This window comes from Melozone crissalis, unplaced genomic scaffold, assembly GCF_028551555.1.
Source record: "Melozone crissalis strain CALT ecotype California unplaced genomic scaffold, PUWL_Pcris_2 ptg000027l_1, whole genome shotgun sequence".
NCBI lineage: Eukaryota > Metazoa > Chordata > Aves > Passeriformes > Passerellidae > Melozone > Melozone crissalis.
In genome coordinates, this window is record NW_026535805.1 from 56,327,528 (window position 1) to 56,342,150 (window position 14,623).

The 14,623-nt window shown below is 43.4% G+C and overlaps 1 protein-coding gene across 1 annotated transcript in view; it reads left to right on the top strand.

Annotated features, from left to right (window-relative positions):
* The window catches only part of LOC128938701 (protein LYRIC-like), a 31,643-nt gene extending 17,891 nt beyond the window's left edge, over window positions 1-13,752 (top strand). The window contains exons 8-13 of the mRNA XM_054279045.1: window positions 517-591; window positions 2,163-2,261; window positions 8,757-8,860; window positions 9,560-9,679; window positions 10,944-11,073; window positions 11,537-13,752. Coding sequence (XP_054135020.1) covers window positions 517-591; window positions 2,163-2,261; window positions 8,757-8,860; window positions 9,560-9,679; window positions 10,944-11,073; window positions 11,537-11,592 — 584 coding nt within the window. The 3' untranslated portion in view covers window positions 11,593-13,752. The remainder of the gene's footprint in view (window positions 1-516; window positions 592-2,162; window positions 2,262-8,756; window positions 8,861-9,559; window positions 9,680-10,943; window positions 11,074-11,536) is intronic.
* The last annotated feature ends 871 nt before the right edge of the window (window positions 13,753-14,623 follow it).

The following is a 14,623-nucleotide window of genomic DNA, read 5'->3' on the forward strand; positions in this document are numbered from 1 at the left end:
GGTGGCTGAACTGAAAGGTATATAAGGCCACATGATAACTCACCTTCAGCAGCAGTAATCCGATACTCTGATGATTCAGAAAATGCTCTTAGGTTGCCCTCATGTGAGTTGCCTTCTCTGCTAGAGTCCTTTTCTTGCCAAGTACAGGGTTGGTGGGGGAGGACATTAGCACCATTTTTACTCTAATGCTATCAAAAGGCCAAATTCCAATACATGATGAGAACTTTGCCAGCAGTGCATAAAGGGGGCATCAGTTCAGATGAGTGAGGAATTTTAGTCCAGAGAAGTGCCATACTGCTGTGATGTGCATGTTGAAAGTCTGAGAAGGTGAACGTGGTGATGGGGCTGGACTCTCCCTGTCCATAAAGGTGATTTCTCCTTGCTGGAGGCTTGTCCAGCAACAGCAGTGGATGTAGGCTTGGAATGAAGAGAACATGGAAGGGCTGTAATGAGCTTGGGAGCATGAGGTGGAAACTGTGAACATGACATGAGATTTTGTTTGCATTTTAAATTCAGGAACATGGGATATTGCAGATGTAAAATCCTGCCCTGTGACCTTTGGGACATTGTCAGATCTCTCCAGGGATTTAGGTGAGTGGCTTCTTGTTGTACTTCTGTCTGAATTCTTCTATCACTTTCCTGGCTGCTTGACTGAAAAGAGCTCTCATTGATCATACATGGGTCTTCTCCCCTGGAGCCACGTCTCATTTTTCACTCTCCCTTGCAGAGCTTGCTTGCATCTGCAACCCAGCACACCAGTGTTTTAGGGAGCAACATTAGAACCTTTACTGAGTGCTTTCCAAACTCATGTACTCATCTTGGAACAAATTTTAAAAAATACTGCCTCCCCTGCAGATTCTTTCTGTTAGGTTGACTCACACAGAAGGTTTCTGTTGTGCTCTGATAACCAGCAAATTCCGAGAATTTCAGAGCGAGGGAGGGAGTGAATGTGCAGCTTGGAAAGGCTGTGTTAGAGGCTGCCTAGCCAGCAGCTTCTCATCCAGCACAGTGAGGAATTTCTTGCCTGAGCCTCTCCATGCATGGCCTTGAGAAGGATGGAGCATCTCCTCATTTTGCATTGAGTTAAGCCTCATTTTTGGCTTTCACTTTGCATCTTTGCACCTGTCAGTCTTCACTGATTGACTGCACACACCCCTGATTCATACATTCCCTGCCTCCCAGAAACTCACTTTGATTGAAAGTTTAGCTGGATGCTGAATGCAAAGTCTGGTCCTGAATCTATTAGAGATGCTAAAGACAAGCATAGATATATATATAGATATCTGTGCACAAAACAGTGTGTGTGATGTTAGCCAGAATGATGATATCAGCTTCTAAAGCCAGATAAGGCAATTAATATAACACATGCCATATTTAACCATCTGTTTTCCAATACTTTGTCAGTGGATTCTAGCAGTTCCTAAATGTATAAGTACTCAACAAGGAGAAATATTTTTTAACATCTGCATTTATGCACCAAAAAACCAAACTGATACACAACTGCATAAACCTCAGAGTTTATTAGGTGAAAGGAAGAAAGGGAAAAAAACCCCAGTTTATGAAAGATGTGAAGAATACCCTGGTCTGTTATGTACAGGCCTTAGAAAGGGCTAAGGGGAGTATTCAAGGAGGCATGTGAATCTTACTGGCTGCTTTAGTTACTGAGAGTAATCATGAAAGCAACTTTTTCCTCCAGCAGCTCTCTCACCTGTGCTCTTTCATGGAGCAATTAATTTGGTAATTATGGATTTCTGTTAGCTTGAGCAGAAGCTTTCTCACTGAAGGTGGTGGGAGTTGGAGCTGGATACTCTGGATGTGGCTTTTGTTCTGCAGGAACTACAGCTCCCTCCTTAGGTCCCCAACTGAGATGTGCCAGAAGTTTACTTTTCTGAATGCTGTTAGTGTAGCCACTCCTGAGTGAGTTGTTTTTAATAACTTATGCATGTAGTGTCCTCGTCCAGCCTTTGTTAATAAATCCACAGTGATGAGATTAATGTGTGGCTTAAATTACATAACATGCAGGCATCGTGACATAGCGAGCAGACAGAGGCATGATTAATTGGTTTTAATAATGTGAATATACCTATGTGATTATCTTTTAGGTTTGGGATTTGGGCTTTTTTTGGTTTAATTTTTTAATGAAGATGCTTTCCTGTGTGCAGATAACGTGAAGAGTAAATCATCTGAGGACAGTCCTTCCAGATGCTGTTGGCATGGCAGCTCGACTTTCCTCCCAGCAGATGATGCGTGGCAGGGGCAGGGTACGTCTCTCTGCCCTTCCTCTGTAGACAGACAAGTGCACCAATGCAGGAACTCTCTTCAGTCCATTCCCTAAGCCTCAGACATCAGGGTCCACTTCCCATGTGGCTCATTTGCTGCTCAGGGAGAAATCCCATGTGGGTCTGGTTTTGAGCAGGTGCCCAGAGCTGCTGTGAGTCAGTCAGGGCAGCGGTTGTCCAGGTGGAACCCTTAAGAAAGGCAAGAAAGTGCATTTTATTTATGTTTTCCCTCTGAAGAAAAACAAATAATGTGGTAGGTAGTGTTTATTTTGGTATGTACACACTGGTGCAAAGTGTAACTAGAGCTGCTGGGCAGCAGCAGCAGCAGCTGTAGGGGGCTGTGTGCAGGCTCTGCAGCAGTGCCCTGCTATCAGCTGTGGGCAGATAAGCACAGGAACGGGGCAAGCACAGGGTGATCCCTCCCCACACCCTGCAGAGAGTGGGTCAGGGACTTCCTGAGCCAGAGGCAGCAGGATGGGCTCTGTGTTTCGAAAAGCCCCATGTGTTAGCAGTCAACTCGCATTACTGAATTTGTGAAACGAGTTCAAAGCTGTGTTTGGGTTTCATAACTGAAGCATTGTGTTTCCCTCCCTCCCTCCTATGGTTGTGTGGGAAGGTGGAGCTGAGTGGCCTTTTCCAGGCAGCTGCAGCCTGGGCTCAGTGGGGTGGCTGGGGGAGAGCCATGGGAGGACAGGGTGCTTTTCAAGCTCCGTGTACCTTTGCCAAAACTTTAAATTTCCTTGGAAATGCCCTGAACCCAGATGCAGAATACAACTCCAGTGCATTGCGGCAGTCAGGATTTCAGTCTTTTTATGACTGGTAATGGGTGTTTTTTTAGTTTTAAAAGAAAGACAAGCATGGGTCCTGAGTGGCTGGAATAATTTGGCATGAACAGTGTGGGTATTAGATGACCTTTTCACTTGACCTTTTGGTCAGGATCGAGTGAAGTATTTACATATATATATACCCCTGTTGTTGGGAAGCCTTTCCCTGCTCTTGCAGGAATGATGGCTGATGAGCTGAGCAAACCTCTTTGTGCTCTATCTGCTCTGATTGCTTAACTGCAGGAGAACCCAGAGGGGTGGAATGCATTAAGGGGAAAAGATTGTGGTTGTCTTCCTTCTCTGCCCAGCGGTAACTGAAGCTCTGCAGCAGATGCACCATTTTGGCCGTGATTTTATAAATAACACAGTTTGTTTTAAAAAGAATAAAAAGAAAACCCCCAGCCCTGAGCCTTCCCTTCCCTTGGTGCTGTGTTTCTTTACCCCTGCGTTGCTGCAAAGGGTGCCTGGCCCTTTCCAACTTCGGAGCCCCGTCACGCCCACGCGGGATGGAGGGAGGCAGTGTGGGCAGCTCTTCAGCAGTGTTCCCTTGCACTACATTTAGCACATGTCAGACTTGGCACACTCTGGGCTTGATCTGCACTTGCACAGGCGAGCAGAGCTCTGCTTTTGGAGTTCCATATCTGTCTGAGAGTAGAAGGATAGGAGCAAATTCAGGAGCTTGCTTCTGCAAACATCAGAGCAGAAGTGTTTAGAGGATTCAGTCTGTCTTACAGCTTGCTTTTCTGTTCTGGTATTTTTTTTCCTTTGACTCATCAGCCTTGCTGTCGATGCAGGGGAGGGGTGCGTCAGGAACATGTATTCCCTGAATTTAGATGAGGTAATGGTTGGCATGAAGGTTGGCGCTGAAAGCAAAATGAGCTCTTAGACAGTTAAACACGGCCTGTTAGCTCTTGCAGGCTTGGGAACTAAAAAAAAAAAAAAGCCATTCATAGCCTAAATATGACCTGGGGTCATTTCATCAAATCCAGGGCAGTACATGTAATGAGTCTCTTTGTTCTGTGCTGGGCTGGTACCGCCAAAGGAGATGCATGCTGGACTCCTGCCTCTGGCCTGGCTGGTGGAGCTGCCTTAGCCTGCTCCCTGCTCCACATCGGGTTATCTTTTTGTGAAGTACCAGCAATAATAACACCCTCACTTACAAAAGGCTTGAGATTTAAGTGTTGGCACAACTGAAAGCATATATACACAGAGGGAGAGAGGGAGTTAGTGGTAAAGGGAACTAGGCAGTCACTTTTGGAATATTTAAAAGACTCTCAATCAGGCTGGTTTCCAAACAACACACTCCTGTGTTGACATTCATTATTGAGACACGCTTGCTGGTGGTTAATTCTCAATTATTGTCATATCTGGAGTCCTGTGTCCATTTCTGGGCTCCCCAGTACCAGACAGTCAGGGATATACTGGAGAAGGTCCAGCCATGCCTGTGTATGAGCACCTGATGGGGTCACGGCCTGGAGAGTGGGGAACAGGCAAATGGGTTAGAAGTGAATTTCCACTTATCCATAAGTGAAAACTTTTTTTTATGGGGAAAGTGGTCAGGCAACAGAACAGTTTGCCCAGAGAGGTTGCAGACTTTCCACCTTTCAAAATATTCAGAACTTTGCTGCATTCCTGAGAAACCTGCTGTAGCTGAGCCCTCTGAGAGACATGAAGTGGGACTAGACAATTTCCAGAGGCCACTTCCGACCTCATTGATTCTGAAATTCTCATTCTGTCATCAGTCATTGTCTCTGCATATTCAAATAATTAGTCCTTAGCAATCGAAGCCTTTGTTAGCTGGGGGCATTCAGTGTCTTGGAGTTGAAGCCACATGGTCAGCACTGATGGCTGCTGTCCCAGCAGTCCCACCAGCAGGGTGAGGTGGCCAGGACTCTGCCATGAGAGCCCCAAAGTGGAAAGCTTTGCTCGTTATCTTTTTCCCCTACTCATCATTAGTGTTTGCATACTTTTCATTCCTGTCACAAAGAGAAAGAAAGGGGGCTGAACCTCTTCTGGTCCTGACATAATTCACTTCATTTTTGAGCCCAGGAAGTGCTCTGCTTTCACCAAGTACCTTTCTTGTTCCTGTTCTACAGGGTTGTTCTCTGCCTGGGAAGCTTTACTTGCATGTGCTTCCTAATACTCCATTTGTGCACCTATGGCACACATCTGCCACTGCCCCTGTGGTGACATTTATGCGCTTGAGCTTTGCTGTCCCACAGAATGCATTGCAAGCTGTGGCTGGTTCTGCTGTTATAAAACATGTAACCCACACAGTGTGGCCAGCTGGGCTGTTTTAGAGCACTTGTGTCTGGTTCCAAGGCAAGGGAATACTAATTTTATCCCACGCATCTGCTTCCAAGTGCAGCCGACCTGTGCTTTGGCAACAGCGCAGTGCAATCTCAGAAAATCCACATTCTGCTTTGCAAATGCAACAGCTCATGACCACGAGAGTCACTTTTTATCTGTGTCTTGGCATCCTCCCAATGAATCCCTCTCGATTGCCAAAGCAAATTTTCCCCATAACTTTAAGAAAAGTTCGATGTCTCCTGATCCTGTGTCTCCTGACTCCCAACTTTCCTTCTGTTCCAGAGTTACAATCAATCGTAATTCCTTTGTTTTATGGGAATCAGTAGCTTTTTTCCACTAAAAGAAGTCTTCAGTCTGGGATTTATTTGATATTTTGCCTCTACTGAATTATGCTGAAGGAAGGTGCCAAATAAGTGATTCTTCCACCCAGCTGTTGACCTGTAACACAGAAATTCAAGCTTTGGACTGGAAATTATCTACCCATTTTAACTGAATGTATTACACTAAGTCTACAAGTGATGTCTTGGCAAGGATTTGGGTTAGGACTGTGTTCCTAACACAGTACACTGCCCTTTGCAAAGGGATGGTTTTTTTATACCAGCCACAGAAAAGCTCAGTGCTGTGGACAATATGCAGCCTACTCAGGGGTTTGCCCTGCCAGATGAGCCTCCCTTAAGTTTCTGCTGCCCATATTTTGTGACAGCATGCAAGAGAGGTGCTGGTAGATTAGAATCCAAATGTACAACTCCAGAGTAGAAAATTTTGAATCCCTGTCTTGGTGACACAGACTGTTTTGCTGCAGTACTTTCCAGTTTCATTTTCCAGGCCAGATAATTAGACTCAGCCTGTACAGTACTGCACTCCACCCTGTCTATCAGCAGGCACAGAGAAGTTGGTGACTGTCCCCTTTGAGCAGATCCTGCTGCTGTGGGGCCCTGTTTTCCTGCTCCCCAACACCCCCCAGGGCACAGCCATCCGCTCCCTGTCCTCTCCTTGTTACACCGGGGAGAGACTGGAGACCAAGGGCATTCAGGCAGTTGGTGCTGGGATGGACTTTCTGCCTGCAGAGGTGCTGGCAGCCGCCCTGGTTTCTGAAGACGCCTTCAGTGTTGTGCCTTTCAGGATTTAAATGTGTTTTCATTGCATGGGGTGCGTGGAAACCACCTTGGCCTTGAAATGCACTCTGCAAATTTGCTGCCAACAGAAAAGTACAGCTTTGTCTGGGTGGAGTTTGCTGGAGGACTGGGGTGGGTTGCAAGCAAGAACTGAAATGGAAAATGACATTTAACATCATTGCTTTCGTAAAAATGAACAGCAGGAATTGCCAAGATGTTGGCCTGTGTTGGTGCTGGCAGAGATATCACCTCTGTCAGGGCTAAACCCACATGGGGAGCAGGAGGACATGCAGGGCACATTTCTTTTAGTGTTTATGCTCACAGTCATTAATGATCAGTTTTAGTCTGTTGGAGAATTGATGACCCAAGGAGAATCAGATTTAAAAATACTAGAGAGTATTCAAAGTTTAAGGACACTGTGGGAGATGTCACTGAAGGGAAATATGCTACACAACAGAAGAGATTTTAAGTCAGAGCTTTGGGATAAGTACATTTAATCAGAGCTTTGGGATAAGTACATTTAATCCGATTTCCCCATCAAATCCAGCAAATTGTAGAGAATCTTATATTGCCCTTAATTTTAGTCTGAGTTGATTTTAAACACCCCTGGGACACATACTTTGGGACAAGTAATTCTGAGATGAGGCAGTCACTGCTGTCTGGCAAAGTTTCATGCCCACATGTGACAAGGGTGAAGCATTAATGTAAGCCCATTGCAGGCAATTTGCCATCAAAACTATTTTCATGTTTAGAAGCATATACATAAATGCACTTTTTGAGATATCAGAAGTTAAAAAGGTAAAAACAACAGTTGTGGCTTTCCATGTGTTAAGTTATGGTCTGTTTTGCTTGCACACCCACAAGAACATCCATGAGCAGAGCTGCTGCCTTGCAGCTCAGGAGGGCTGAATTCTGTTTTGGACTGGAATTTTATGAGGGAATGCATTCAAAATTAGTTGTTCCTTTCCCCTTTGAAGAAGGAAAGAGATATTGTCTATATAGAGGGCATGGATTTTAAACTGAGAAGCTTGAATAATGTTTATAATCATGTTTATAACATTTGGCAGCAAACTGGTCAGAGCAACTTTTTGGAAACAGTTTTCTTTTATCATTCCCAGCATGCTTTTGGTTTTGGCCCTGCTTCAAGTAGAAGTCTTTCCATCCCGCTTGGGAATTTTTTTTTTAAGAGAAGTAATCAGCTAGGAGTTATTATTATATGTTTTCAAACTTATATTGTGTTTTTAAAGTCATTCTTCCTGTTAGGATAAGACTTAAGATTGTTACATTCAAATTGTTAAAAAATAATCAAGTAGTCCTTTCAACATCTTATGCTGATTTATCTGCTTTTTTGCACCTCATTCAGTTTGGGTGAAGGAATTAAACTGGTCTGTTTTGCCTCCTTGACTGAGGATAGTTTGCCAGGGCTTTGTGGAGAGGCAGCTGAGGGCTTGCAGCCAGATTTTCAAAGGTACCAGATGCTGAAAGATAGAGAAACCTAAACGATTTTGAAAAGTTTTTTGCCCAGTTCCCATGAAATTATCAGAATTGACGCAGGGGAGGTGTTCTCTATTTCATGCCTGTTTAGCGTTGTATATTAAGGAGGTTTGGAAATCAGTGCTGGGATGGTGCTTTTCTGGCTTACATTCAAGAAAAGAAAATAGAAAAGGAAGATGAAGTTGAGAATCTAGTTGGTTCTATTTTTTGTAAGAAAGAAAACACCAATGAGGGCAATAATGAATGCACAAATCCTTTGTTAATATTACTCTTCCAAATGAATAATTGCCCAGAGGATGGTGTGTTGCAGTGAATGGAAGAGCCTGCTGTGTCTGCCAGTGTTTCTGGATATGCCTCAATCCTTCTTCATAAAATTAAAAGGAAATATTTGACAAGCCACTCTATTAGTTTTGTAAAGCTTGTTTTCTTGAAAAACAAGCTTTACAAAACTAGAAGGGCTTTTGGTTTTGTATGTGCTTTTCTGCCTTTCTTTAATTTTTCTCCTGTCCTGCAGAGTGCTGTCACTAATTGTGAATTGGCAGTCAATGTATATGTCTTAATTAATTTTTAAAATAAATTTGGAAATGTTTTAACACATCCAAGACATGAATACATGCATATCCAAATATCACATGAGCAAGCAAGAAGATATTTTTTGCAGCATTTGCTGCTCATGTGAGGCTGGGAAGTAGTATGGATTTGAACATAATTCATTCATATGCTTGCCCTAATAGGTGACCCTTCCATGATTGACCTGGACTCTGACTGGAAGGCTCCCACGGAGGAGTGGGGAAACTGGACTGGAGATGAGGAGCATCAGACGAGGGATGAGAAGAAGGTGAGGCAGTGCTGTGGATGGCCAAGGGAGACCTGGTCCGATGGGGTCAGTCTCATCCACACTGGGGTCTCCAGTCCAGCCCTGGAGCCAGGCTCCTTTGGTTGTGGGGGCTTTCTCATGCTGGGAGGAAATGCTTGGCATGGTCCCTGCCTCACTTGTCTGTGATAGCTGGAGCTGGGGAACACACTTGCAGGAGGCATGAGATGGGCTGGGGGGAGCTGGTTGGTTCTGGGAGTTCATCATCCCCCTGTGGTGACTGCCCTAAGCACCAAACCTTGGGTGTTTGCACCCTACTGCTGCTGACCTTCTCAAATACCCAGACCTTAAAAGAGGTGTGGAGTCCAGAGCTGACACAGCCTTCACAGCAGCTCAGGCAGCCAGGACATATTTATTTAAGTTTGCTGATAAGAGGGTTTGGTGACAGTGATACAGTGGTATCTTGGGTGGAGATGTAGAAGCAGAGGTCCTGCTGTTTAAATGCTTTCTAGAAGCCAGAGAAATGTTCCCTTCAGACAGCATGGGAAGAGCAGGCTGAGCTTTTTGCAAAGATATGTGTTAAGCTGAGGTGTGCACCCTATCCAGAGAGACAGCCCCTTGTACACTGTCAACACATACTCCTGGAGGTAATCAGTTTTCCTGAAAAAAAAACCAGAATTAGCTGTCCCACGACTCCTCTTACAAAATCTCTGATGATTGCAGGATTTGCCAAAAGGCAAAGCAGGCATTCGTTTCTGTCTTTCTGGACCTGAAAGCAAAACACAACGGAAGAAGAAGAAGATGGAAGTGAAGGAAGCAAAGGGTGGAGCTGGACTGAGGCATGTGAGTATTTTGTATTCCAAGAGTTGTGTTTGGTTTTCCATTAGCAGAGGGGGATTCTTCTCTGTTAGGATGACCTAAGGGAGACTTTTCTTCCTCTCTGTCTTCTGGCTTTCTCTTCTCTTTTCTCCCTGTCTTCCCATAAAAAGCAGTTATGAGCACAGGGAACAGTGGAGTTTTGCAACATGGTATTCCCTAACATATTTTCAAAACACTTTGAATTTGCAGTACAGAATGTTGTGCACTAAACTTGGAGTGCATCTGCCTAAACATTTTTTCATCCATGATTAAAACCAGATGCACTCCAAATTTAGTGTACAATTGGCCTGTGTTTCATCTGTAGCTGAAGGTCACCCAGAGATATCAACAGTAATGAAAAGGTGGTTCCCAAAAGTCAGTGAAGATAAAACAAGGCCATTGTTATACCACTAAAAAGCTTATTGAGGGAAAAAATGTCTCAGAGTGTAACAGAGAAAGGCTGTGGAGAATGTCAGTTCATTTGGGATGGGAAGTGCCAGGAACAGAGTGTTGACTGGCTTTTGGTCCAGTGCTTGCCTGTGACTGGTGTTCAGTGAAATGAGAAATTGTGGGGGAAATGTCCAAATTGTATTTCATTCACTTGTCACAGAATGTGTTTTGGACATGTACAGCTGCTTTTTTTTTTTTAATTGTCTTCCCCTCACACCCACTGTGGTCTCTCATAATCGTTGAGATGATTTTGCTCCCAGATCTCCTGATGCTCCCATTTTAAGGGAAAGGTTTTAACTGCCTGACTGACCACAGTCCACATAATCATCAGGATATCCCAGAGTTCCCAGAGTGCTGCCATACCTTTTTATATCCTTTTCGGACATAAAAAATGAAATTACTTATGAAGCCAGATCCACAAAGTTGCTCATCCCACTCCTTGTGCTACCTGCAATGTTTCTGTGGACTCTAGTCACTTAGCAGTCACTGGGCACGTTACTCTTCAGTGTCACTACACAATGACAGTACTTTCATCTCAGTATTTCTTTGCTCTTCTGTTCACTGGGAGAAGCAAGGGGAAAAATAACACTGAAGAACAATTTCAACACTTTAGTCCCCTCTAAAACAAATAAATAAGAGGTAGGTAGTTAACATGGCAAACTATTCTAATAATATAAAAATTAATTTGTCCTGCAGTTTCTTTAAATGCCCCACAATAATGACATTTTTTCTCATATTTTGTACTTGCATATGCTTCGTTTAACTCATATGCTTAGTGAAGCATATTGTTTCAATTAAGCCCCAGCAAGGTTTGCAAACAAGAATGGAAGAAGGCCCCAGGGACTTGATATCTACAAGAGATAGCAGTGATGCAGTCAGTGCTTCCTTCGAAAAATCCTTGGACATTGTTAATAATTCACCCAGTAATGGTAAGTGATTGTTTTTGCACATCTGATGAATTTTCAGAATAATGTGTAATCTAAGAAGTATTCACAAATGTATTTTTAAGTGAATATGTGAAATGCTTCTCCTTTAGCTGCATATTTTAATTCTTTGAGAGGCTCTGTATTACTCAGAGGCTATTCTGACAAATACTTGTTGCTGTTCCTCTCAGAGTGACTGAGCAAAAAAAAAGCTACTATTGCATTTAGTGACTGTAATTTTTGCACAGCTCTGTTCAACATGAAACAGAAGCAAATATGAGTGAGTTAGAGCCCACTTAAAAACACTGAGTTCTCCCCATGATTTTGAGTTACCCTAGAAAGTAGGTGGCCCTTGTAAAACACACCTAAAAACCTTTAAATCCTCTTCATCAGGCAAAAAGCCAACAGTTCTCAGAGATGCAATTGCATGTGGAAGGTTTGTGCATTGTCCCTGTTGTTTGTATGGCAGGTGTACCTGGAAAAAAGGAGAGGAGGAAGAGGAAGAAAATGAAGAAAGAGACTTGAGGGAGCTGTGTAGCTGCCAGAGTGCCAACCTGATGGGGCAGACATGCCAATGAGCTGCAAGGATTCTGCTTTCTGCGATGCCGCTGAGCCCCAGGCAAAGAGAGGCTCTGGGAGACCTCCCAGCGAGAGGAAGAGAAGAGGAGCAGTGAGCCAGAGAGCGTGAGTGTGTGAGAGAGGAGAGAGGGAGCAGGCTGTGCACAGGAGGTGGTTTTGAAACAGAGTGGCTGTTCATTGCAAGCTGCTGCCCTTGATCAAAAGCTGTTGAATGGGGTTTGACTGGTTGCATTAAGTCCTTTCAGTTTTTTGCTGTCACGTTGTTTGTCAACTTGTAGTGTTCTATGCCATTGTAGAAATAGTGGGGCTGTACCTGACTGTGATTGTACTTTGGTCCCATGGAGGATCCCCCAGCTAGTCTGGTCTCCCCGGCATTTCTGCAGAGGTGCTCATCGACAGGCTGGTAATGTACAGAAGGAAGCACTGTTCAGAAACAAAGGGAGAATAACATGGATCATTCTCCAACTTCCTGACTCTTTTAAATCCTTGGTGGCTGCTATTTGTCAGACTTTTGCCTCTTACCTTGCCATATTTATACTTTTTACCCCACATCAGACTAGTTCGCTCCTTATGGAACATTTCTAAAGGAGGTTTTTAACTTGTTTGGAAAGATGGTCTAAACCCATTTTTTCCCCTGGATTTCATGGTGGGCTAAAGTTTAAAGTCTGTATGTCCAAAGCATGTTGCATTTGTACTTATAGTAGGCTGAGGTAACTTTTAAAAATTATTTTTCTTAATCTGATGTTTGGAAGTTTTTTATCATTTTGTCACTTGAATATTCTAATATAAACTAAATTTGTGAATGAAGTTTTTAAGTCAGTTTAGTATTTATTGAAGGGTGTGTATTTCTCCTTGTCAGAGGGCTCACAGTATGGAGGAGAATGTGTTACAATAGAATACTGTGGTTTATAAGCAATGCTGAACTGACACCACTAAAAGCAGAAGCCCTTTATCCCCAGAGGAGCTGCAGCTTTGGTGGTAGCTGGGGGGTCTTCTGTAGCTGGTAGACAGTCCTGAGACTGTGCCTGACCCATCCCAGAAGTGCTGCCTCACAGGATGAGAGCGTTTTTCTCAAATCTCCATCTGCATTTGACTCTGTGCCTTTGGAGATGGTGGGGGACAGTTACTAATGCATGTTAAATGTGTGCACATTTGTAGGCTTTGGGCTGATGCTGTGAAACTCTTCACTAGGACAGTGAATAACCAGGGATGTCTGTGGCTTTACAGTGCCACAGCTGCACTCCTGTTTGCATCATGGAGCCAGAGGAGAGCTCTGTGCTTCTGCCATTGCATCCCTGATCCCCAGTCCCAGCTTGTCTAAGCTTTACTTGCAGCTCAACACTTTTCCCTGATGGCCTTCATCTGTTGCATAGCTGTCAGATCGGCTGTACCCTTCAGAGAAGCAATTAACTGCAGCAATGTATTTGTGTTTAGAGTTTAGCTACTATATGTTGAAGCTACTATATGTTGAATCACTCTTGTGCTGTGATTTTTGGGGTAGTTAGCTGTACTGTGTGCCCTGAAATTTAGCACAGTAGGGTTGTTTCAGAAGGCAAGGGAGGGGTAATCTTAATTGATGCCAGTTAACAGCCCACTGTCTAGGATCTGCACATCTTGGTGTTTGTGTCTCAGTGTAGGCGAAATATTGGCAGTTCATGAATGGACTGAACAGACCAAAGAGCTTTTATGGGGAAAGTAACTGGTTTGGAATAGATGCATAACAAGAAAATACATGGCCTTGCTGGAGGAACAGGTACAGCAAGTTCAAGGATTTAGAAGATGTGGTAATGAGTATGTGGGTAATGAACAAAGTTCTGCTATCTCTGAAGCCAATGGAAGACATTCATTGACCTCATTGGGGCCAGGATGTTGCCCATGGCCTTTGCTTAGCATTGAAGCACTGTCATCTAAAAAAAGAAAGAAAGAAAAAAAAGAGATAAAGAGAAGCTCTTGATGGACTACAGATTTCTTCTGCTTTTTTTTCCTCTATATCTGCTTGTAAACGCTTTGATGTCTTTGTAATTATGCTTTATTTCAACATTTTTCAGTATTTCAAATGCCACTGTTTTTATAATAAAACATTAAAACTTTCGTCCAAAGCCCAACGCTCATGAGGTATTTTATTTAGTTTGTATGTGTTTGAGTAAGAGCACGTGTTTTTTGCTAGAACCATTCAATTCTCAAGCTTTTTTGAGGTACTGTAGTTTTTTTAAGAGATTCCCTTCATCTGAACTCTTCAATGTTTAGGAAATCCTAGTGACACTCTTTTGTTGTTGAGATGAAATAACAATCCAGACTTATAACGCTGACAAGCTGACTGAGGTGCTGATGACAAGCAGCACAAATGATATTACTGTTTTTGTGTCAAATTCTTCAGTACCCCTCTTCCTGACTTCAGTGGTGTCTGAGGGTAGCATTTTCCTTCTGGCTTTACTGTTTCACCCCTGAGAATTCATCACAGTAATAGAGAGATGGGCTCAATAGTTTACAGCAGCACATTATTTAATACAACTCTCTAATGTAGGCAAAAAAGAATACACTTCTACAACTAAATGTTCTTGATCATAGGCTTTCCTAAATAATTGAAAAGCACCTTTCAGGGTAAATTAGGTGGCAATGTACAGCACGCCTGTGTGATTAATCTCTTTTGTCAGCAGTTAGGAAAGGGTATGTTGGTTGTTGCTTGTTTGATATGGCTGTGGCAGTGCCTGGAGCCTTCCAGTACCATGTCCCCCAGCAGTGCTGCTGCACAGGCTCCCAGGGATGCACAGTGAGAGAACTGAATTTACAAAAACAACCAAATCAGAACACAAAGCTCTAAGCAACTCTGTCAACTTCCATTCTTTCACTTCCCATTTGTCAGAGGCTGAAAAATCATCACACAGCTTAATAAATGGTCTCTGCAGTTGCTTTGAAAATCAGACAAGCTTTGAGTTCCTGAAGAAACTCCCCTTCATCACCACATGTTCAGGTGAAT